Source organism: Drosophila teissieri, chromosome 2L (assembly GCF_016746235.2).
Source record: "Drosophila teissieri strain GT53w chromosome 2L, Prin_Dtei_1.1, whole genome shotgun sequence".
Lineage (NCBI taxonomy): Eukaryota > Metazoa > Arthropoda > Insecta > Diptera > Drosophilidae > Drosophila > Drosophila teissieri.
In genome coordinates this window covers 18,643,101-18,668,075 of record NC_053029.1, presented here as the reverse complement: position 1 = coordinate 18,668,075, position 24,975 = coordinate 18,643,101, and the positions used below count along the sequence as shown (strand labels likewise).

The 24,975-nt window shown below is 46.5% G+C and overlaps 2 protein-coding genes across 7 annotated transcripts in view; both read left to right on the top strand.

Moving 5' to 3' along the window:
* The first annotated feature begins 1,166 nt into the window (after positions 1–1,166).
* Positions 1,167–10,677, top strand: LOC122622933 (protein Wnt-2). Of its 2 annotated transcripts, none has more exons than XM_043801746.1 (5): positions 1,167–2,217; positions 8,530–8,742; positions 9,388–9,671; positions 9,743–9,930; positions 10,246–10,677. In XM_043801746.1, exons 2-5 carry the CDS (start codon positions 8,550–8,552, stop codon positions 10,556–10,558), a joined length of 978 nt encoding a protein of 325 aa, XP_043657681.1. In that variant the 5' UTR covers positions 1,167–2,217; positions 8,530–8,549; the 3' UTR covers positions 10,559–10,677. The 2 variants fall into 2 exon arrangements, with proteins under 2 accessions (XP_043657681.1, XP_043657673.1); XM_043801738.1 differs by having other exon boundaries at positions 8,525–8,742.
* A 4,821-nt stretch (positions 10,678–15,498) lies between these two features.
* LOC122622921 (myosin-9) overlaps positions 15,499–24,975 on the top strand; it is a 34,163-nt gene continuing 24,686 nt past the window's right edge. For 3 of the 5 annotated variants that reach the window (XM_043801707.1, XM_043801681.1, XM_043801699.1), the window contains exons 1-6: positions 15,501–15,809; positions 16,480–16,719; positions 17,432–17,548; positions 17,927–18,360; positions 18,515–18,761; positions 18,824–18,879. In XM_043801707.1, the coding sequence (XP_043657642.1) occupies positions 17,434–17,548; positions 17,927–18,360; positions 18,515–18,761; positions 18,824–18,879 (852 nt within the window). In that variant the 5' untranslated portion in view covers positions 15,501–15,809; positions 16,480–16,719; positions 17,432–17,433. Of the gene's footprint in view, positions 15,810–16,479; positions 16,720–17,431; positions 17,549–17,926; positions 18,361–18,514; positions 18,762–18,823; positions 18,880–24,975 lie in introns of all 5 variants that reach the window. The other 2 variants (XM_043801691.1, XM_043801723.1) reach the window with 2 other exon arrangements.

The following is a 24,975-nucleotide window of genomic DNA, read 5'->3' as shown; positions in this document are numbered from 1 at the left end:
ACACTTTGATGAACATGATTTGTGTTTTGTTCGACACGCTGACAAATCACCAAAAGCACCCATGGGACCATGAAGATCCGATCACTTTCCGAAGAGGAGCCGCAGCATTTAGGCACTCTAAAAATTCTGCGGCCAAGGAAACACGACTTTTACCCACATAATTGATTTGATTGCCGATGAAAGTTGCTCCCCCCAAAAAAGGCCAGACCATCAAATTGAGGTCTGCGTCATTATCATTCAGCCAAAAGCCCGAGTCACGTGCAGGATCGCTTATTAGCCATCGTTGGAGATTCACTTAAAATACGGCCTGTTGCATCCAGCTTCATCGCACAGGGCTCCAACATGCTGGACGAACCTGTTCGTAGCGAACTGAGTTTGGTTCATACCTGTGTCGCGGCTTGAGTTGTAGTTCGATGGTCCTGTTCGAACTCAAATTAATTTTATTAAGTTGAATGTTTTTATACCTAATCGCGCAGACGGCTTTCATAAGTTTGTCAGCTTCGTTCAAAATTGTATTTGTCTGTTGCAGCTTTAGCCTAGGAAATTTGAGATCTCGTCTAGAAATACAAGGGTGAATTCTTTTAAAACAGCTTTACAAATTATATAGATCAGATATAGCCATCCTTAAAGTTTGCCCAATTTGCCATTGCTCGTAGAGTAAGTGGTAAACTAGATTCGTTGAAAACCTGAGTAGTAGTAGTATGATCAGCATCACTAACCGAGGCGAGCTGACTAACCAGCGTCTATCACTCCCTCTGTCCGTATGAACTTCGAGATCAAGAAACCTATTATATTTAGAAGATTGAACCTAATCATAAAAATCAACAAACTCGATATTTTAACTTACGAATCTTATTTCTGCAAGAATCATTTGAAATACAAAATTCGCTTTGTATTGCTAATATATTCTGAACTGTTTGAAGAAGAGAGACTTTGATTACAAATTGGGATTAGATTAAATACTATGCATTCTTTAAATATTTTTGAAAACCTTCAATTACATGAGGTTAAACGGATTTTCGGAAACGGGTTCAGCTGAGGACGGCATCCGAAAAACCTTTTAACCACTTGAACCTCATCGAACTGCAACTTGTTGGCCAAGTGAGTGAGGTCGTGTGTTGATAGTTTTTGAATGCGGAGTCCGCTCAGTTCTTATACGACACTCGCACCCGTCGGTCGAGCGATCACTCGTACCTCCACTCGAAAAAGTCGGAACGATCCACATCCATCTCGGGGCTCCTGGACCACTCCGATTGGCGGCTCGGCTCTTTAATTGCGTCACTAATGAGCTGCATTTATGTTAATCTCCGCACCCGGGACGTCTAAGCGCTACACGATCCCAAGATTTGGGATCTTCGCGGCATTCGGCACTTCTTGTGCTTTTCTTTTTTGGTAGTTTTCACCTGCTGAGCCGTTTATGGTTATTGCCGCAATTCCGTTGTGACAGTCGGAGGCGCTTTATCATAAATTAAAAAATCGTGTAGTCGGCGAGGGACCGCTGGACCGCTGGACTGGTGGACAGCCCCGCCCCCTGATATCCACTGATGGATGATGTTGCCGCTGATGGCAGTTTCGGCTCTGAGTTATGGCCAAGTCGGGCCAGGTCGGAGATTTGCATGAATGAAACGCACGCGTTGCCCGAAAACTGTTTGGTGATCCGATCTCGCGATGACTTAATTGAAACGCCGTTGGCTGGAGCAGAAGAAGGTGTTAATTAGCATACGAACAAATGGACAAAAGCTCGCGTGTATTTCGTATATTCCGTATATTGTATTTCGGTATTCGAACGTCGGTTTTGGTTTTGGGTTTGAATTTGGATTTGGATTTGGTCATATTCGCAGAAGTATTGAATGCTGCCGTCTGCGTTTTCGGTTCATTAATAACAACAGAGCCGATCGTTCGGTTTACTTCCAATAGTTTGATTCTCGGCTCCTATGGCGGCGTTTTATGGGTAAAAACACAGGCCCTGCGGAATTGTGGACTGTAGTATTGTGGAACTGTGGAAATCGGAGCCTGCTAAGCTCAGCAGAAACCAGAAAGGAAGGGAAATTAAGCCTCAAATGCATTGAGTATTGAGACTTTTAGTGCGAATAGAATATGATGATAATAGTGCCAGCTGCTGGGCTCGAATTCGTGTTGTGTGCCTCGGATTTGCATCGTCATGTGGAAAATACATAACAAGCTCTTAATCTACATACTCTGGATTATGGAAATAAGGTATAGTATAGTATAGCCCCATAAACGGAATGCCCATTAACTTTAACGGTCGAACAGTTATGCCACGCTATGATCCCCAGGCGGCGTTGGGTTGGGTTTTTCATTCGCTTTTCTTTGGATTTCCTGCGGCTTTTCCGTTTATCGCTGACAGATCTGCACGAGTTGACAACTCTTTCGTTACCTTTCGCCATATCGCGCACATCGCCGGACACGATCGCTAATTTTATCTGCGAAGCCACGGCGCGATGTATGTTAAATCCTTATCGAACGCCCAAACAGTAAACGCCTCGTTCTATATAGTTGTTGGCCGATCGAAAGTTACGGGGGGCGCAGCGCTGGGAGCGCTGGAAAACGCTGGAAAAAATCTCATTAAAATTGGCAATTAAATGGCAGGCAGCAAGTAAAGCACAAAACTGACAGAAAGACAGCGGTCTCTCATTTGTAGCGAGGAGCAGCTAAGAGCCGCGTCTAAAATCGGATTGGGGCGGTAGGCGGGGCTGCGACAACTGGAAATCAATTTTTGCCATAAACTCATCAACGTGCCTCTGCCTCTCTGTCTTTGTGTGTTTGTGTGTGTTTCAACTGCTATCTAATTGCCTTGATGCAGTTGCAGTTGCAATAAGTTGAGTGTATCTCAAAGATATGCGCTGTGTTCCCCCCACCACTTTCTGTGTTTTATACCCTCGAGGAAGGTATTTTGATTTTGGAGAAATGTTTGGAGAGGATCCGTGATCTCAAACACCGTAAATGATGTAGGTCCATATGATCACTTGGTCAGTTTTGTTTCGTATAAATGAGTATTTTAAATTATTGTTTTGGACTTCGACGTAAATATTAATATACATATAAAATTTCCATCCAATTAAGACAGAAGTTATTTGTGCCCGCAAGGGCATATACACTTCCGATTGCCCAATCTAGCTCCTCTTCTGGCTTTCATTCCCTTCTTGTCAGTGGGCTGGTCTTGTGGGCAGAGCTTCGCCGAACAGAACCTGAACTTCACCGAAAAGAACACAGAAACCTTCAAAGGGTCTTAACCCAGAAATGCTTAGCTCGTGTAATTGAGGTTACTGCAATTTCAAGGCAGGAAACCAGCTGCATCCTCCAGATACATCTCGTTCTCGTACTCGTACTCGTACTCGTGCTCTTACATGGACAATTGGAACGCATGAACGTGCAGACAAACGCTCAAATTGCGATCAAGATCACTCTGCGCCAGTTGTGGCTGCATTTACAAGCCCAAAATGGCATAAACTCTTGCCTGTTGCCAGTTGCAAGTTACCAGGCTGCCAGGTTGCCAGGTTGCCAGGTTTCCACGTTTCCCAGGCCAACCTGCAGAACTGAGTCTCTGTGCGGGAGCCGTCGGCGCGGTGGTCGAGGAATCTGTGCCTGGTCACTGGTCGGCTGGCATTGTTGCCGCATTTTGCTCTTACCATTTTTCTGCGGCTATGGATGAGTGATCGACTGCAAACCTCAAAGCCCAAACAAAACTATCTGCGTTGATCTGTTTGCCAGGGCGTGATGGGATGGAATGGGCTGGAATGGGCTGGAATGGGATTGGACGGAATGAGAGGGAATGGGATGGCAAGGGCGGGAGTGGTTGGCCGACTGGCTAACTGCCTGAGTGGCCATTCGACCACTTGGTCTCTGCCAATTGTCCATGACGAACGATCCGTTTTGGCTTTTACCTGTTACATGGACGCGGCATGCGCACACTAAGCGAAAGGGAGTGGGAATAATCTTCCAAATTGTTTAAAAGTGCACCGATATAATTACCTACCATGCTAAAGTTTTATGCCCATTAGAATTTGGAATGATTTGAACTATGCTTAAAGCATAACTACTTCGTATCTAAGAATCTCCTTTCAATGTTGGCACTTTTCCAACCTGCACGTACTCGTACCTTTTCTCCCAGTGCCGTACATATGTCTTTCTCTGGTCAATTACGTCGTCTTTTTTGTGGCCAGGATGGCCAGCAATTGTTGCCGGCCGTTTGGCTGAGCGTGGCAGCGACATTTTTCTTGGCCATGACCATGGTTCGCCCAGCTCCGCTCCACTGCTCCTTGCTGCCTCCGACCAGCTCCTCCCTGCCGGCTTTGGAATATTTGTGTTTTATTGATGGCATGTTGAACAGCCTTTATGGGTTTTCGGTTTGTCCGCTCCCACCGCCGACCACTCCTTCCCGGCCCCGCCCACTTTACATGCAGCTGTAGAGCAAAGCTGTTTTATCAGCGCGCACAAAACTTTCAAATGCCCCGAAAACCGAGGGACGGGGGGATGGAGGAATGGATGGATGGAGGGATTGAGGGTTTGAGGGATCGAGGGAGCCCAGTGAACATTTTTTCCCTGGACCAACGCATTGTTTTGGCCGGATTAAGGCGCCTTTGTTGCTTCCGCCTCCAATTGGCGCTTGCCTCTTGTTCCAACTTGGGCTGTGTGCCTGTTTTGGCGCAGGAGGATGAGGAGGAGGAGGGGGAGGAGTAGTAAAAGAGTCCGAGGAGGGCCATGAACATGTCAGCAAGGCATGTAATTACCAGACGGAGCGCCGGCCATATATATCTGCCTGCTATTGGAGGCGCTACTGGTCAAGAGCCGCGTTTCCATGGACAGCCAGGCCCAAACAACAGCCGCCTGCGCAGCGGTGGGTCGAAACTATTTGGCCGACTAGATTCGCACAATTATGACAGGGCCCTAGCCTCAAGTCCGGGGATACATCCGGGGCATTGGGGCTATCGGGGATCACCGGTTGCTGCAGTGGGGAGCAGACTGCTACGCCTGCGCGTGAAAATATTAAAGCCATATTTTTATGAGGCTCCGAAGTGCGCATTAAGTTAGCGTTTCTGGGTTTTTAGTTTTCCTTGCTGCTGCTGCCGCTGCTGCTGTTGCTGTTGCTGTTGCCTTGGAGCTTGCTATTGGCCATTTATGCTGCTTGCGGCCAACTCATAAGTGGCTGCGCTTCAGCTGCCGCTGAATTATGCACCAGGCTTAATCCATTTTTAATGAGTCCACGTCGTCGTGGCAAATATGGCAAATATTTTTGTGCAAGTTAGTGCCTGAGGAATCACCAATTTGTCGGACAGCAGAAGCCATAAGACTGTCAATGGAACTAGTTTGGTATTTTGTAAATGCCAGCTCTATTTGGGATTCGCTGCAAGAGGCTTGTGGCGGGGAGATGGTGCATGGCGGAGGCGAAGGCGGAGGCGGAGGCGGAAGTGGTATCAAGTTCATGGCAGGTCCTTGCTCTTACGCAGCATAAAGGGTCGTGGAGCGACTGAGAACTGCGATACAGAACCAGAGATAAATGAAGAAGTAAAGCAGTCCAAGGACTGCGACAATAAAGGGGTACTCCAAACAAAGCGCAAATCAAGCACACGTGACTCGGACTCCTCGAGGGCCTGAAGATCATGAAGTGGATTGGGATAGGGCTCACACAGAAAGAAACTAGTGGAATACGATGTCCCGAAAAAGCTAATGGATGAGAAGTCCGATCTGTTCTCAAACAATGTATAACTACAGTTTTGTAGTTAACTGGAAAGTTAATAATCTTTTAATAAATTGCCGCCTAGTTACACAATACGCCGCATATATTCAGGTTAATCGAGGTATTTGTAAGCCATTTGAGTCATAGCTTGCATGTGATCTCAATTTGTATCTTATGAATGCTTGATACCCAAAATGATTAACAATAATTTACCGGTTGAGCATTCAAAGCAGATAGTTGAATCTCTATAGAAACTATTAGTGTAAAGTCGTGGAGTGCGCATAGTTTTCTCGCTGTGCATAGGTCTGGAACTGAAATCTGTTCTGGTAATGGCGATGATGATGATGAAATTGTCGGCGTTGACATGCAACAGGCAAACAGCAGACGGGCGGGCCAAGCGACAAATTAAATAAAGCAGCTAAAAACAAAAGGGTTGCGAGGAGCTGGAGATGGCCGCCTTGATTGCCGGCTGCTTTTGGAGTACTGTATACCCTCCACCATGTGTATCGTGGTGCGGGGGGCTTGACGGTCACGCTGGGCGAACGCACGTAAAAGCTATTGACTGACTGACTGACTGGCTGACTGGCTGACTGATTGGATGACTGACTGGCCAAGCGGATGCGCTGACAGATCGATCGCGTATTTCGGGCCAGCTTTGGCCACAGAGTTGGCTGAAGGTCTGCGGTGCCTTCCTTTCGGCCCTGTTAAACGGGCCTAATTATTAGTTTTACCACCAATTTCGCCGTCGATCGCCGACGCTCGACTCCAGTTTGAGCCATGTTAACAGCGTGTTCGACAAAACTGCAACAACAAAGGCGATCCCATATCAGAAATCAGCGTTCGACCATCGACGTTTTGCCGAGGGTTTGAGCTCATGTCTTCGTGCTCCTCTGCGGTTGGTAAAATGTGTAATTTCTGTAAATTGATTTAATTGCTGCGTTTAAGAGTGCCTCGTAAGCTGGAGCTCCAGCTCCACTTGGAGCTGAGTTGGAGCTGGAGTGGAGACACTCGAGTGGCAGGTATCGAAAGCCATTTACATTTGTGGACACGTAAAAAAATACATACTCGGTTTTGGACTTTTAGAATAATATATAACCGAATATATATCTGGAATCGAAATGCCAAGTGCACATGTCTAGGTTTTTGACATATTGCATAAAGATCTCTACAAAATTCCCATTAGGGCTGCCAGAAAATGGTTTTCAATCTTAAATTTCTGGATAAATTGGAGTCTTTTTCGTTATTTATTGCAAGAAAGTACGTTTCAGTATTCAGGCTACCTTTAAAACCAAAATGACATTATTAGGTGCCAAATTTCTTAGTTAAAACCTCTGTTTTTCCTACCCACACTGGCTTTATAGTATTAGAAGCCCTTGTTGCTTTCAACAATATCTAATCACAAGCAATGGATATACATATGTTTCGGTGTAACCATGTGGCTGGCAATCGGAGTTTACGCTTACGTTGCATTTGGATTTTAATATCGGGGTTGCCCACCCGTGCGCCAGTTGTTTGGCCCCGGGATGTGTTTCTCTGGCTTTTCCTGGCTGTAACCCGGTCCATGGCCAAAAGGCGAGCAGGGGATCGATCGATCGCATGATTATTGCCGCAGCTGTTTGATGCTGATTGGTTTGGCAGCCGCGAGTCGACAGGTTAGACAGCCGACACGTCTCGGGAGTGGGTGGCAAGTGGGAGGTAGGTGGGCGGCAGGTGGGAGGCAGTGCAGCGCGATTGAGGGAGAGAAATATCTGAAATTGGCAATTTGCAACTCATTGTCAAAACTCATTAATCCCATTTGCCATTTTTGACTGCGAGCATTAATTCCGCCATTTAACCCGACAACTCAAGTGGAGCTGAAGCTGAAGCTCAAGTAAACGCGACTTGATTAGACACTCCAGCGAGTCACGACGGATGGCCATGCTTCTCCATCTCCAACTCCATCTGCATCTCCATCTGCATCTCCGTGCAATTATGGCTAATAATACAGCTGGCGGCTGGGATTTGACTAAAGCTGACAGTACAACGCCCAAGCCCACAGCCACCTGCCATAGATGCACAGGAAGAAAAGAACTACTGGTATAGGTAGGCAGAGCACATTGATATTAAAAGAATTAGGGACACAAGGTATATATAGAAAAAACTAGGAGTCATACATAAATATCTTCTAAACAATTTTAATCAGTTATAATAGAGAATACAAATCGTTTAAGTTTTAAATAGACTTTAAATCAGACTTTATTGCCAATTTTGATAATATTTCTAGGTTCAAACATTTAAATTTCTGTAAGGATTAGCTCTAATTGTTCGTATACTTACACAATTTTTGCAACTCCTGGGAATAAAGACAAGCTGTTTTGAAGTTCAAAAACCCAAACGTAACTAAGTATCCCATATTCACAAACTCTTCATAACATATTTTATTTTCAACCAAAACCCATATAGTTCGATTGATAAATTACAACAAAATTTGTCCCTGTGCGGCAGACAACTGCAGCGCATTAATCTTGGACAGACTCGACTCGATTGGCTGAGATCTGGAGCTGCGGCTCGCCGCTTGGAGCTCACAGCTCGGAGCAGAAACTGAACCCTCCAATGGCAAACGAAATGGAAATGCATTCAGCCAGCCCAAAAGAGCCGGCGGCGTTTGCTGTGCACGACTTTTCAGCTTTTCAGCTTTGCAGCCATTGCCAATCGAACGATCGATTTGGATTGGGATCGATCGATCGAGCGATCGGCGTTCGTTTGTCGTTTATTTATTTATTTATTTGCCTATTGTGGCTCTACAGCGTGTTATTTATGGTTCTGTTTGTTTTGCCTTCTTGTCAGATTAGTGTCCAGCTTTACATCCGCCATGCTCTGTGGCCGGATCCCCGGCCTGACCCCGGGCCAGCGCAATATGTGCCGCGAGATGCCCGACGCCCTGATCGCCCTGGGCGAGGGCCACCAACTGGGCGCCCAGGAGTGCCAGCACCAGTTCCGGGGCCACCGCTGGAACTGCTCGGAGGTGTGGCAGCGCAACGTCTTCGCCCATGTCATACCCACAGGTGAGTGCATCTGCATTTGGATCTGCATCTGCATCTGCATCCCAATTCCCATTTCGATGCAAACACCTTCATACAGTCTCCATCCGGAGTGCATATTGAGTGCAGTTTCAAGCAAAATCGGTCGACAATACAAGCTTAAGCTGACTTCCATTGCAAGAAACTTTTGTAAAATGAGAAAGTATTTATATTTAAAGCTCGCGTGATAAAGACATTTTAAGAAGTAATAGGCAATAGATTCTTAAATAAATATACGCCTTAGCTACTTTGTACTGCTTTAAAGTCTTAATTATTAACAAACTAACTAAAAGAAGCCTATATTTGCAGAAAGGTTTGTTTGTCTTGCAAGTATAAGTTCAGTTCAGAGTTTCTAAGCTCCTGACCCAATATAAACATTACAACATAACATCAGTAGCTATTTCTTCTGTTCCTTCAAATTAACTTACTGAATCTACGTTCAACTGAAACAATTGACTGGCAATTAATTATCAATATCTGTATTCCACACAGATCCTATAACTATCATTCTATGTAGTTATGGAGGTTTCCCTAATAATTTGTACATGAATACAAAGTTTCTTATTGGTTTTATATATCAAATCATATTCGTCGTAATAACCTAAACTCTAACCACTCATTTTGTTCCAGCTTCACGTGAGGCTGCCTACACCTATGCGATAGCAAGTGCCGGAGCGGCGTACGCGGTGACCGCCGCCTGTGCCCGCGGCAACATCTCCACCTGCGGCTGTGATGTGCGGCACAAGGCCACGCCCACTGGCGGAGGTACGCCCGACGAGCCCTGGAAGTGGGGCGGCTGTTCGGCGGACGTGGATTTCGGGATGCGGTATGCGCGCAGATTCATGGATGCCCGCGAATTGGAGCGCGACTCCCGCACGCTGATGAACCTGCACAATAACCGGGCAGGGAGAACGGTGCGTATGATAAATATAAATTCTAATATGTTAAATACCATTAATTAATAAACAACATTAACCCCTTTTAGCTGGTCAAGAAGATGCTGCGCACGGACTGCAAGTGCCACGGCGTCAGTGGCTCCTGCGTGATGAAGACCTGCTGGAAGAGCCTGCCGCCCTTTCGTCTGATCGGCGATAGGCTCATGCTGAAGTATCAAAAAGCCAAAACTGTTCAAGCCGTCAAAGGCAAACGCGGACTGAGATTAGTATTAAGCAGGTGAGAAATGAACCTTTAGGAGAGGAACTCATTTGCAGTATTCATAAAAGATAATGTTGTATTACAATAATATAACACTATGTCCTTTTCAAAAATCAAAAATGTTTGTTGGGTGTAGTTTGGTGTGGTTTAACTTTAACTCATTTTCGATCAAGCTCTACATGAATAATTTTAAAAAACCAAGTAAATCAAGTGCAAAATATATTCTAGAAAATACAAAGAAAATATGTATCAAGAAATATTTCATTTTCGTATCGATTTTCACTATATTTTCATAAGTATTTAACACGTTCCTTTCCCCGTTATTTCTGGCAGAAAGAAGCATGCCGGCACCGCCCGTGCCCAGAAACCGGTCCTCGATTGGCCGAAGCGCATGGAGCTCATCTACCTGGAGGCGTCGCCCAACTACTGCGAGCGGAGTCTGCAGACGGGCAGCCAGGGCACCGCCGGCCGCACCTGCCAGCGGACCGGCCACGGCCCCCAGAGCTGCGACCTGCTCTGCTGTGGGCGTGGCCACAACACGCAGCACATTCGGCGGACCACGCAGTGCCGCTGCCAGTTCCGCTGGTGCTGCGAGGTCAAGTGCGACGAGTGCGACGAGAGCTACGAGGAGTTCACCTGTAAATAGAGGGGGCGGGACCAGATCGCTAAGACTTGGGCTATGTCATAGGAAATGCGTTTATTAAGTATTATATATAGTATTATACAGACACGCTCCGCGCCACCATACAGCCACATTCCAGAATAAACATAACAAGTTAACATCCACAATCAAGAATGTGTTTAAGTTCCTATGATCAAAACTGTTACTAAAGTGTTTCTTCAAAACTACACTCTTCAATGTTCCATACAATTAGCTGTTTAGAATGTAATACATTCGGTTTCTTATTTCAGAATAAGGATTTTAAGAATGATGACATCACCTAAACTTTTCCCACCAAGGAAGTGAAAACTTTGAGAATCCGTAATCTATTTTTATCAGCATTATATTAAAACCCGTTTCTCAGATCACCGATTCCATAGCCTACCTAAGAGGGCGGTTTAAATAGTTGGCGCGCAGCATTGCCAACGCGGAGTGTGGAGCAATACGTAAGACCCACTTTCGGTTGGCGTAACGCAATGCGCTGGCTTTATATTTTGGTATTGGAATTCCGGAATCCATTAAGCTGGCAGCTCGAGATGCCAGCACTCGCTGAACTGCGCGAGCGCCAAAAGGAAAATTCATTGATTGCAATCCCGCGCTCTCCAGCTCGCTCTCACCATTCCTAGGCCAGGGGAAGAGTGGGGTGAGTGGCAGTACGGAAAAGTCGGAAAACTCACCACTTGCCAGCGAATCGGCGACTATATTAGCGACTGGCTCGCACGAGCGGCGCTCAGTTCTTTGAGGGTAGTTAGTTGGACAACGGCGTTGCCGAAAACGGGCCACCTCAGCTGCCGCACAATACATTTTTGGGTTAGGAACACACATACACATACACGCGTACACTGACACGAATACCAATACACTCCCGCATGCACATACACACGTACACATACACACACACACGCGCAGTATATGTATCTGGCCGAGAAATGTATAAGGCCAAGAAAAGTCCAACTTAATTGCATTCGCAGCGGAGAAAAGTGAAAGAACAGCGCGAGAAAATTCCATTGACTGGCGAAAAGTGCTTCGATCAAATGCATAAAGTCCCCGTTAATGTGTGTGTATGTGTGCGAGTGAGTGAGTGTGCGTGAGTGGCAGCAATAGCGCTAGAGGCTGCTCCCTGGATACAGAAAAGTGATTTCCTGCAAAAAGTGCGAAAAAAGCGAGTCAAAAGCAAATCGAGCAGTCCAAAAAGCCGCCTATAGCGCTCGAAGTCGTGTGACAAACTCAAGAAACCATTAAACGCACACCCTTTATACGTATATACGTGCATTTGTGTGTATCAGTGTGTAACACACTCGTACTATACAAACACACACTGTCAATCAAAAGGAGTCATCTGCCCCACTAAACGCTGCCTATCGATTGGGGCGAAAGCAAAAAAATTATTATAAATTGCTTCAACCTACATATAAGCCATGCGAGTTATACACACACACTCGCATTCGCACACCCACAAAACCGCACACACACACACACACATACCAACACACGCATACGCCTACAAAGAGACATTAAGTTTGAAAAGCTATAAGCTGTATAACAGAGCCTAGAGTCGAGCGAATGAAGTGGCGGAAGGTGGGGCGCCAGCATAATGTTGAGCCACACAAACCACCCGCTCAGCTCCAAACCCCCTCTGCCACTTCACCTCTCCGCCCCACAACCCCCTTTCGTTACGTCGAGCCTTACGTTGTTCGTGAGCGTAACTCGTGCGTAGAACACTCTCCACTCCATTTTGCGGAGCACTCTTCAACTCCCTATCTCTCCGTATCGCTGTGTGTGTGTGTGTGTGTGGGGCTCAAATGTGTGTCAGCGGGAACGAGTGTAAAAAATATCCTCGTTGGGCACGAAGCCACCAAACCACTTGAAAAAATAAATGAAACACAAAAAACCCTCTCAGTGAATGAAGACTTTAATTAGTTTAGCTGCAAACTCACGCGGTTTAATTATCCTTCCACACAGCCATGTACATAAAACAAAAGCCGTTTAAATCATAAACACAAAATGCAATTAGCCAGCGAGCGCACGCCACGAAAGTCAACAAACTAACTAAGCCAGTGTCATCAACTAAATTAGTGCAAGCAGCAAGCAGCAAGCCGACCGGAACCGGAAATGCCCATTGAGCCGCCTGACAACAACCACGAACACAATCACAATCGCAATAGCAATCGCAGTCACCAACACCATTGCATTGGCAACGGCCATAAGGACGAGCAACAAATCGCCCACACACACATGTAGTTGCAGCGCGAGTGCGTCAGTGTGTGCGGGCTCTGAAAACCGGAAGCGGAAGTCGGGGAGCAGCAAGAGGATTAACCGGAGAAGGAGGAGCAGGAGCACCAGGAGCTGCAGCTAGCTTAGCCAGTTTTTCATTCGCCAGCAGTTCGTTAAGGAAAATCATTCAAAATTCATCGCCTAAGCAAAGCGGGTGAGCTATTTAACCGTATTACGTATACGTAACGACACCCACGCTCACACTGACACCAAGTAACACACACACAGACACACACACGCAGACACAACCAGAGAAACACAGCAAAAACTTCAATTTGTGATGTGAACCATAAGCGATATTGATTTCTGATTTGTGCGTATGCCTTGTGTAACAGGAGCCGCCATCCGCCATAATTTAACCGTAATCAGTTATGAGTAATCTGTTTTTGTGCCTGCCTTTGTTCTCTCTGTGTAACTTCTATATCTCCTTTTCGTATCTGTTGTGATTTCTTTTATTCCACCGATGAATATTTCCAGCTGAATATTAAGTACGATCCCCGATTATCCTAGACCTAGTTGCAGTCCTAGAACGTAGCCGAGTAACTTAGTTTAGCGAGTAATTTTAGTCTGTTTTCCATGCATTACCCATACGCCCCGTTCAATCAATCAATCATTCGCAGATTGGCAAGCAATTTGGAAACTTATAATTAGATCTGTGGATGGTGCCTTGCGGGGCAGGCTCGACGCATTCGAATGCTCGCATGATTTGTCAGTTTTTGTTCCCCGTTTTTTTGGGGTCCGGCCCAGTCACCTCCTTTGCGTGTCAATGATGCGGTGTTTGCCTTTATTATTTATTTCCTTCGGCTGTTATTTGAGTTGCCTGCTCTAATTTTAGATCAGCCGAATAACTTTTATTGATTTCAAATTTCAACCTTATTTTACATGTGGTCTGAGTCAGTGTGTGTTTGTGTCTGTGCGTGGGGGTGTGGGTGTGCGGGCAAAGAAAACGCCGCCAATCCATATATTGGGGCAGTGGTAACAACAAAATACGGCAAATGTTTTACGATGACGCTATTGTTGTGAGCGGGAGCGAATGGAGAAAGCAGCAAGAAGAACGGAGAAGGGAGATAGGAGAATGGAGGGAAAGGGAAGAGGTGAGATGGCACGCATTTGCGCACTGCTTCCAGTGTGGTGAGTTCTCTCTCCGGCTTTCTCCGGGGACGCCTCTCGTTTTTTTCGGGCCTATTCAACATGTTTGTTTTGGGGTGGAGGCCCCCGGAGCAGATAGCTTGATAAGATGGCCTCCGGACGGACAACAATCGTAGTGGCTTCCAGCTTCAGCTTCAGCTTCAGCTCCAGCTCCAGGTCCCCCAAGTATGCAGCTCGAAGTGCAATCCGTCTCCCTCTCCGCATCTACATAAATCTGGCAGTATATACGAGTATCTGGATATGTTTGCCCAGCAAAGTGCACTGCCTGGGGCTCCCTAATGGCATGGCGATGTAATCGAATCTGGGCCTGATATTTTATGGCCTGTCTGCCATATCCTGACCTCATCTGCCTCGCTTCCTCCATCTTTTTATGTCCCCATTCTCTGCCGCACACATAGAGCAGGCACAGGCGCATCCACATCCACATCCACAGGATCAGACGGAGGCTTCCTTCCCATGGCTCATGGCTGTGTGAATGGGCTTCCGGCTTGCTGATTCATTTAGCACTCATTTGAGCCGCTGCAGCTGTCGTACTGCTGCTGCCGTTGATATCCGCACTCTTGGCCCATTCACATAATTCACAGCAGCCGAAGCTTCAACATTTCGCTGCGTCTTATCACTGGGCCGCATTGTTTATGCGGACGCCTTAATTGCAACTCGCTATTCATGACATCCAAGTGTAAAAATTAGAGCAGTAAGAACGATGATTTAAGTCCATCGGTATCAAAATGGAGCCTTTCTGATTATTATAGGTTGAAAGTACTAAACACGTAAGTTATCAGTTTAAGTTTTTAGTACCTTCATTTCGTTCTTACTTAAAATGAAATCCCAGGACTGCTATACTTTGCGATAAAAGAAACATTGACTAGGTCCGTCTTCCTGTTTTCCATTATAATTGAGTAATATGTTTTGGCCCGAAGCAGCCACATCTGTCTTATTAAAGAAAGGCCTATGCCAATTCTAAGATGAACCGCATAAACTCCGGCTGACAGCTTTTCTTGGAGACTTCCTGCAACCGAGAGGCAACCGCTCGAGTGGCAATTTGCATGCGATTTGTTGCCGTAGAACACGAATTTACATAGAGCGGCCCTAGTGCATTGCTAGGCGGGATGCGCCCGCCTCACCACAGCCAGTTTTGTCCTTTGAGTCCTGTTAAGTCTGTTTATCGTATTCGCTTATGCGCTTTTGGCCCGGTAGTGGGACAGCTCCCGACCGAGATTTAGGTAAAAAGGTTAAGGATATGCAAGTTGAGCTACAGCCAATTTAAATGCAAAGGAGAGCAAAGGAAGCCTTGGCTTTTAGTGTGCAACGGGGCGTATGCGTAATGCAATATATTGTTTATGACGAGAGAGCGTCTCGATTGTGCTGTCTGCCATTGTACTATTGTGTGTATGTTTTTCGTTCTCTTCTCAATTCTTCCACTTGCAGATGCCGCACAAGAAAGAGAGAGAGAGAGAGAGAGAGAAAGTGCCGAATAGATCAATCAATTAATCAATCAAAACCGAGCATATCAACCGAGAGGCCAATACCAACCAGAGAACCGAAATCAAAGTTCAACGTTGCATTTAAGGTTGCACCCGGTAGCCCAGTTCAACTCCAACTGCAACCTCCGGTTCCACGTACCACATTCCACTTGCACCCCGTGTGTGATTGCATGCCGCGGATGAGCCGCGGATTATGTCACGTGACGAATATAATCCAGTAACTAGCTCTGGTGTGCGCAGTCCGGGTCGCGTGCGGCGTCTCCAGGAATTGCCGACGGTCGATCGATCCCCATCCCGGGACTACGGAGCGCCACGCGGAAGTCCTTTAGGTGAATGACCACTCCATCCCGAAACTTAACCCAAACTTAAACCAAAACCGAACTCAATCTCTGGACCTAGTCCACGCAATCTGAGCACAAACGTAGTCCAGCACTTGGCCAGTATATTGTTTGTGCGAGAGCCCTGCGAACATTGATTATTTCCCCCATTACGATTACGATCAATTGGCTTTGCTTTCTCCGATCTAGAAAGTACTAACCCCTCTGCGGACTCCACGCAGATGTCATACCAAATTCCAAATTCCAAATTCGATTCGCCAAAATTCATTATGCAAAATTAACGCTTATGTTGGAGATTTGTATATCGCTCGCTAGCTCTCTACTTGTTACCGCCATATATAACTATTTTCATTTCGTACTATTTGTAGTCGACTCAACTAATGCAATTTCTAACTAAAGTCTATTATTTCTGTCTAACATCACACGCATGCGCATGGTACATAAATTTGATTTCATTTCATTTCACTTGATTCGATTTTCATTTATTTCGTATTCCGTTTCGCTTCACTCATCCTGCGAATCTCAACCGATTTTCATTTCAATTAACCCACACAAACCCACAAACGGCACTCGACACTCCACAACCGACACTTCACACCCGACACTCCAACACATGCAAATTGAATTCCACGCGGGGATTGGATGGGAATTTTCCGTGAAGCAGCTGCCGCTGCCGGGAAATTGCATTAGAACCAGGAACCGGGACAACAGAACTGGGAAATGGCCCACAGCTGAGCCGTTTGACTCTAGGAAACACTAGGAAAACCACTGCGGAGAAGTGCACCTTGGAAAATATCACCAACGACTATCACTGCAGCCGAAACTGAACTGAATCTGCATCTGAAACTTTGCCCGGAGCCACGCGTTTGATATCAAAGCCTCAAACTGGATTACAATTATGGTTAGCTAAACTGTTTTGCACTTGAACGGGGTCAGCACTTGATTACGCCAGCTAATTAGCATTTGGCCGCCATTGCGGGGGGCTTGAATAAACCATTTATGAGTCGAACACTGAGTACTGAACACTGAACACTGAACACTGAGTAGTGAGTAGTGGCGGACAAGGACGTTGGCGGAACCGCAAATTTAGTTTCGTGCTCTGACGTGCAAAATGATTTCGTGCCGGGCCAAACTTAGTTTATGGCCCTCGACGGTGGGCTGGGATATGAAATATGAACAAGGGGCCAGGACATACAGGGTAGCGGGCTTACGACCGGGTTGTATGGGCGGAGGGCAAAGCCGGGACACGACAAACACTCCTACCCGCCTTCGTTTGTTGGCTTTTCATTTTGCATTTCCTTTTTAGTAACCTGCGTTCCTTGCCACTAACCTAACCCAGCCAAACCAAACCCAACCAAACCAAAACAAACCCAACTGAGAAATTAGAAAAAACGGAAGGAAATGAGGCAGAGACTCCACTGCACTAGTTGCCACCTCTAGCAAGTCACTCTGTATACTTTTCTTTGGTTGCGTTCCTTTTGTTCTGGTGGCCAAAACGAAAACACGAAACAACCACCTGAACCACCACCAGAGATAAAACCACCACCTGTTCCGCCCGTTCCGTCATCCTCATTTGGTCATCCTCATGAATTCTGTGTGTGTGTGAATTTCAGCAATGGGCAGTCCATACTACCGCGACATGGATGAGCCAACCAGTCCGGCCGGAGCGGGTCACCATCGCAGCCGGAGCGCCAGCAGACCACCGATGGCCCATGCCATGGACTATCCAAGTAATAACCTTCGCAGCTTTCGAATGGGGCACAGAATAAGTTTTATATCTTCGAGGTCAATTTGTTCCGATTTTTAAGGCAGGCTGAATCAGACATAAGATATAATCTCGTATGGCTAAGGCAAAATATAGCTTTTAATCAATTTGTACTTGTCTTAAGAGTATAACAATGATTTGTAAACAAAATGTTTACAAGGCAGAAGACATAAACTTTTGAAGCATATGAAGCCAGGGCGCAACGAATAATAATAAAATTTGCCTTTTCAAATTGACCTCGAAGTACTATTATTTTATCTAAGAGTGAAGTAACCCTAGCTAAGTTGCTAAATAGAAAACACAAGCCCACAACTAAAGCACGCTTCGAACTAATCCCACCTAGGAACCCGCTACCAATCGCTGGATCGCGGCGGACTCGTTGATCCCCACGATCGCGAGTTCATACCCATTCGGGAGCCCCGCGACCGCTCCAGGGACAGATCCCTCGAACGGGGCCTGTACCTAGAGGACGAGCTCTATGGCAGATCAGCGCGCCAGAGTCCCAGCGCCATGGGTGGATACAATACGGGCATGGGGCCCACATCGGATCGAGCTTATTTGGGCGACCTGCAGCACCAGAACACCGACCTGCAGCGGGAGCTGGGGAACCTGAAGCGGGAACTGGAGCTGACCAACCAGAAGCTGGGCAGCTCGATGCACAGCATCAAGACCTTCTGGTCGCCGGAGCTCAAGAAGGAGCGGGCACTGCGCAAGGAGGAGAGCGCCAAGTACAGTCTGATCAACGATCAGTTGAAGCTGCTCAGCACGGAGAACCAGGTGAGTGCGGGTATTTTGCACTCAATGAACCAGGATAAGCTAACTGATAGTTCTGATTTGATCTAGAACATAAGGTTTCAATGCCACAATACATTTTAAAATATAAAATATAATAAGTATGTTTCGTTAATAATTTAAACGATACGCTCCGCAGAAACAAGCGATGTTGGTGCGCCAGCTGGAGGAGGAGCTGCGCCTGCGAATGCGACAGCCCAACTTGGAGATGCAGCAGCAGATGGAGGCGATCTACGCGGAGAACGACCACTTGCAGCGGGAGATCAGCATCCTGCGCGAGACGATCAAGGATCTCGAGTGCCGGGTGGAGACCCAGAAGCAAACACTGATCGCCCGCGACGAGAGCATCAAGAAGCTGCTGGAAATGCTGCAGGCCAAGGGAATGGGTGAGTCCATGGATTTGGCATGGGCGCGTTATTTTATTTACGATATCATTACTTGCTTGCAGGCAAAGAGGAGGAGCGCCAGATGTTCCAGCAGATGCAGGCCATGGCCCAGAAGCAGGTAAGACCCGATCATATGCTTTGGAGCCCCTTGCCACTCTTCACCGGATACGAGGGACGAGGTCGAGCCCCACTCTCGCTCCCCGACTCTCAGACTACCTTTCTATATGTCTCTGTCAATCTATCTCTCTAATTTTCTTTCGTTCGGCAAACAATGCTCTAGAGAATGATTTCGTACACGGGCAGCTGGGGAGAAAGGGAGAACTTTCCCCTCTCCCTTTCTCCCCGCCTGGCCTTTCCCTCCGAATACGAAAAACACTTTTTATGCATCTTGAGTTCGATACATTTGATGCAGCATCAGAACTTTTACCACTTTTTGTTGAACCCAAGACACACACACGCAGACCTTAAGCCATATATACTCGATATACCTACACTTATACCACATCTTATAAATACACACCGCTTTATAACTGTTACAATATAGTTAAAAAAAAAAGAAAATGTAGAGCCTAGAAAATGTTCGCTTTTATGCCAACTAAAGCTTGAGTTGTACGTAGTGTTTTCACACTGTTTCCCACTGTTGATTTTTCATTTCCCACATGGACACTCAGACACACGGCCACAGAGCCTGACACTTTCCATTTGTTTTGCTACATGTTTTGCATATTTTGTACTGTTTTGTTCTTGTTGCCGTTGTCGCTTAATTAATTTGCAACGTTGTGCCGACGCGAATGAGGACAGTGGAGGCAGTCAACATCAATGAACGTCGTTCAAATTAACATTAAGTGCAGTGCACCCATACACGTATCCCACACACCTACACCTACACCTTCACACACACACACACTCTCACAATCCCATTCACACTCACGCACACACTCACACTCCGACAGCAGCTTAGTCATTTCTTTGTTCGCCACCCAATAAAATCTCGATTTTGTTGCACACTTTTCGGCGCCACAATGGAGGCATCTTCGCGTGCCCCATTTATGCATGCTGCAGTAATGCATTGCCAGTTCCTGGAAAAGTGCATTTACCCCTCCATTGTTGCATTCCATTATTTATCGGCGCGGGCGGGGGCAGGGCCGGGGGCCCGAGGCCTGGGCGGATACGTAATGCCTCCCCCCGGGAAATCAATCTGAAATAAGTCCGAAGTCGCTGCTGCAGTTGCAGCTTAACTTTCTACCCGTCGACCTCCCCAAGGACACGGCAAACAGCCAACTGCTTATTACTGATCCGAATTCGTACACCCCCTTTAATTACATGTGTGCCCCGAGCTAAACTCCCTCACAAGCACACACGGCGTATGCGTAATATCCAGCTCAAACGGAACAAAAGGCAGCCAGCCAAGCACACAGAAAAAATAAAGTGCGGAAAAGGGAAAACCAGGGAGGGGAAGAAAATACGAAAAAGCATTTCCAGAGCTTGGTCAGACAGTTGGGCAAATTCCCAGTGGGCAGCATAAATAACCTTGATACAGAAACAAAATCTATTTAAGGACAACAGACGCCGGCCAGGCAACAACCCAAAGGGAGTACCCTGCGCAAATGGAAAATGTTCTCATTGTGCGATTGGCATTCAAGTGTTCGAGAAAACAGAAATGGAGTCTCTTTGTGAAGTCATCAAATTACTAACACTTTAAACACTCAGCTGGCCATTCCTAGATAGATATCGACCATTTAACAGCTAGCAAAAGTCAAAAAGGGTCAGCCTCGAAATTCAAATTTGCATCTTATCCATGTGCTTTGGCCATAAAAATGACTGATATTAGCTAAGAATGGCCACTACTCTTCACTGAATTCTGAACTTCATATTTTATCTGAGCTCTGCACTGAGTCCCCGTGGCGTTTAAGCCATTTGCATGAGCTCAGCATCCTTTTCTGGGCCCCATTTCTATGGCATTCCCTGCACAATAAGTATTCAAAAGGCGTTTTTTTTCCCCCTGTCTTTTTTGGCTCATCGCCCATTGGCTTTTTTCGGGAAGCGCATTTAATTTCTGCGTACGGCTTTGTACGTTTTTTTGCAGCCAGAGGGCTTGCAGGGATTGGCTTTGGTATATTATATTATACCAATTGAATGGAAGGCGGGACAGAACAACAACCGCCTTGACCGGCGATTGGCGAGGCTCGAAATTAATTTGTCACTGATAAAGCACACAAATGGTCGGAGGAAATGCGGCATAGTTACACGGCCGGACAGCAGTAATTAAAAATCAGCCCACAAAACCGGTCTAAAGCAAAAAGACACCCGCCCACATGACCATACAAAGGAAAACAAATTTTGCCCACCGCTTCGTTTTTTTGTTATTTCGTTTTTTTGTTTTTTGTTCTTTCTGACGGGCGAGCAATTAAAAGTTGTTGCGTATTCGCCACGTTAACAGGGCCGGAAAAGAGAGCAATCGGCGGGCGCAGTTCTTTCGAGGCCACTGCGTTTTACATTTCCTATTTTCGGTGGCGCAGATTCTATTTATTGCAGGCTGCAGCTGCCGGCGCACTCCGCACACCTCGCAGACCCCGCAGACCCCTTTAACCCTCTTTCGGGTGGAAAACTTTCAATAATTCATCTTGTTTAGCAAGTTGGCCCAAGTTGAGCCGCATTGAATCGACTTTTTCCACTCTGGCCGCCCTGACTTTTGGCACTCTTATGTAAGCCGCCCAGAGGCCCGGGGCACGCATGTATGTGCACATCTCGGCTGGAATATGCGAATATACTTTGTAGGGGACCCACTTGGTTTTATTGTCGGCTTCTTATGGCCATTTAACCGACGCCACTTTGTCTGCTTGATGCTCAAACTTTCGGCTTACATTTGACCCCAAACCAAGCACTCTGGCACGCTCATACATATATAATATGTACACAAATCTAACAAACTTATGCGATACTCAACCTTCTCACTTCGGCTAAACCCACAACAACAAACACAACAACAAACGCAACAACAAACGCAACAACAACAACGAGACAGCTTGATTTGGAGCGTGAAATCAAGAAATTTGCTCAGGAGGAGCAAGGGGTAAGGGTGAGTGTGTGTTTGCTACTCGTAGAAGGAAACAAAAAATGCTAAATGCGATATAAAAAACGCTTCTGAGCTAAAGACCTTCTTAGGGCCAATCCAACCCGGCTTAACCCCCGACTGCCGATGACCAAAGCTTAGCATGCTGCTCAGTATGCCAGACCACACAGATCCATATTCAAATATTCATGTTGTTTGGCTCGCCCTCACTCGGCTTCATGTCCTGTCCCCCTCTTCCTCCTGCTCCCTCCCTCTTCTGCTCCCTCCGTCTTCTCGCAACGCTCTGCCAAATTAGAAACTATGCAAAACGATGCCAATGGCTGAATTTTAATTAGCAACCTAAGCCGGGCCGAAGCGGGGTAAACGGGGTAAACGGGGCTGTACATGTCTTACGGGGATTGGCACATGCCGCCTCAGGAGCGGACTTAAGTGCGTTGGGGCCGAACCGCAGAAGTGGGTCTGATTGGGACAGTCCTGGAAAGGATACTTAGGAGCGTCTGAAAAGTTGTTTGAATAGCAGCTCTAGCAAAGCCATTTCAGATTATTATTGAATAGTAATTTCTACCATATTTACAAAAGTAAAAGAGCAATAAGTGGGTATAAGCTGCACAATTGTTGGTCTAAGGAATTTGCCACAAGTTATATGTCATAGGTAGAGCACGTCCGCATTTGCAATTGCCCAATTTTGGGAGAATAAATCATAAATTGGGCTGTAAATGAGGGATGAACTAGAGAACCGTAGGAAGCAGTGAAAATTTCGCCTGTCGTAAATTTAAAGGCTAAAAGTGCAGGGCTTTAATTCATGACAGAAAACCCATAAAATACTGCCCGCTCCGTATTAAATTCCCCCAGCAACGCCAACCGATTGCGGCAGGCATTTCACTCGCAGGTCACTAAATAAAACTCACACGACACCCGCACACACAAAGTTGCCGGCGAAAGAACCAGCCCTGTGTCCTCTGCATACGCATAAATAATAATGGGCATGGAGCACGGAAGACATGGGGGTTACCATGGCGCTACGAGGGGAGACTGGGTGCTGGGAGCTGGGTGCTGGGAGCTGGGTGCTGGGAGCTCGTTATGGTTGCCAGTGGGCCTCGCTCAACGCTTGATATATTATGCTGCTGGTTGCCGGAGCTCTTTGTTTTTGCGGGGGCATAAAATAATTACGCGGCCTACCGCAAAATTCATTTTGCAGTCGCTGAAAAAACCCCTGCAAGTTAAGTGTGTTAAGGAGATACAAATGCATAAGGGACAGGTGCCGGGCGGAGTTTGCACTCCGCATTATCGATTAGCACGGCGAAGGAGGCAAAGGAATTCAATTTGTTCTGGCATATCCGAAAACAAATGACTGCCTAATGAGCTGCCCACTTAGCATAATAATTGAATGGAAGCTGCCTTAATATGCAAAGTGTTGCCTACTTTTGTGGGCCAGCGCGCCCGGAATGCCATTCGTTGGGGCAATTTGAGATGGGGGGTGGAGGCTTATCCGGTAAGGGGGCGTGGCAGGTAGCAGAGGTGGGACCGCCCGCAAGTCAGCTGCTCGAGAAGTGCAGTCCACGTCGTGCGCAGGCCTTCAGTTGCAGGAAAGGCCGTTTCAACCAGCCGCAGCCAGTGCAGGGTTAAGCTCGCAGCGAGTAGCTGCAAAGCGAGTTCGCCCTCTCCCTCTCTCTCTCCTCGCTCCGCTCCACTGGCCTTTGGCAAGCAATCAATATTGCCGCCAGCTTTTGAGCGTAAATGAACGTAAAAGCTCTCGCTCGGCCTGGAAAGCTTTTCTCGTGCCACAGACCACATGACTGGCCCTGAGAGCGGAAATCGGGAATGCGACTCAATCGGGACGAAAGCCGAATCCCAAAAGCTGCGCGGATGAGTGGTGAACTCAGTGCCGAAAGCCGATTGACTGCGGACTAAATACTCAAAGCTAACGACATCATGATGTCGCTAAGTTCGGAATTATAAACGAACAAGGAGGGCATGTGCCGATCGCAAATGTTCAAGGACCATATTCGAGAAGATATATAGATAGGACATCGTACATTGCTCAATATTAGCTGAAATCATACAAATCCTTAGTCCAATTTTTAAAGATTTATGGATTGACTGTGTATTTACCGCATCTAAAGCTTAATACAAACTTACAATACAAACTCAGTTAAAAATTATCTGAAATGGTTAGAACATATAATCTTTTTCTAAGAACCAGATAACTAAGGAGTGTTGAAAGCACGAGCTTTGGCAAATCTTATCAAAACCCAATGCCAGGAGCATTGCTATTGCTTCGAGTGAGTGCCAAAAGTTGAGCCCACAAAGTGCCGAAATCTACGTGACTCAAATCCCTAAGAACGAGCGACGAGTGAAAGCTGAGCAGAGAGTGGAGTGGCCGAGCAACGGTGCGGATGAGCGATATGGCATGCTGCTGAGTAGCCTCGTGGTCGCAAAAGCTCCGCAGGCGCGAACAGTTGTACACGCAACGCTCCAGCCGTCGAGCCGAGAAACGGACTAAAAAAGGAACTGATTTTGAATCGAGCAGAGCGCGTCGCAAATCGTACAGAAGAAATAAAGTTTTGGCACAGGCAAATGGCAAAAAAATTCGGTAGTGGGCAGCGAGCCAAAGCCAAGTGAACTAGGATTGTGCTAGGATACAAAAAACCACACGAACACCAATATCGTCCGTATAGAATCGCGAAAGAAGATCCCACTCGTGGCGCGAACGCGTGTGCTGTGCAGGAAAAAAAGAGAATATTTAAATGAAAATTCCATTCCTTGACCGCAAAAGGATGTAGATAAATAGGAATGTCGAGCATTTCATTATTGTGCCTTTACCTGTGAATGTCAGTGTCTGTGTGAAAATAATAGCTTAAATCGAGAGTGCCAGTGCAATTTTTCAAACCCTGCATCCCATCGTTCAGCAGCTGAAGGAAAAGCAGTAGGAAAATCAGCAGGAAAAGCAGTAGCAGCAGCAGAAGAGCAGAAAAGCAGAGCAGCATAAAATCAATAATTTTTGCTTAAGCAGCCACAGCAGCCAAAAAAATCTTTCGCAGCAAACATTAACTAGCAACAACGCCAAAGGACAGCGAGAAAAACAACAACAATTTCTTTTTATAGCTCTTCGTCCTGTCTGTGTGGCAGTGAGCGTGTACG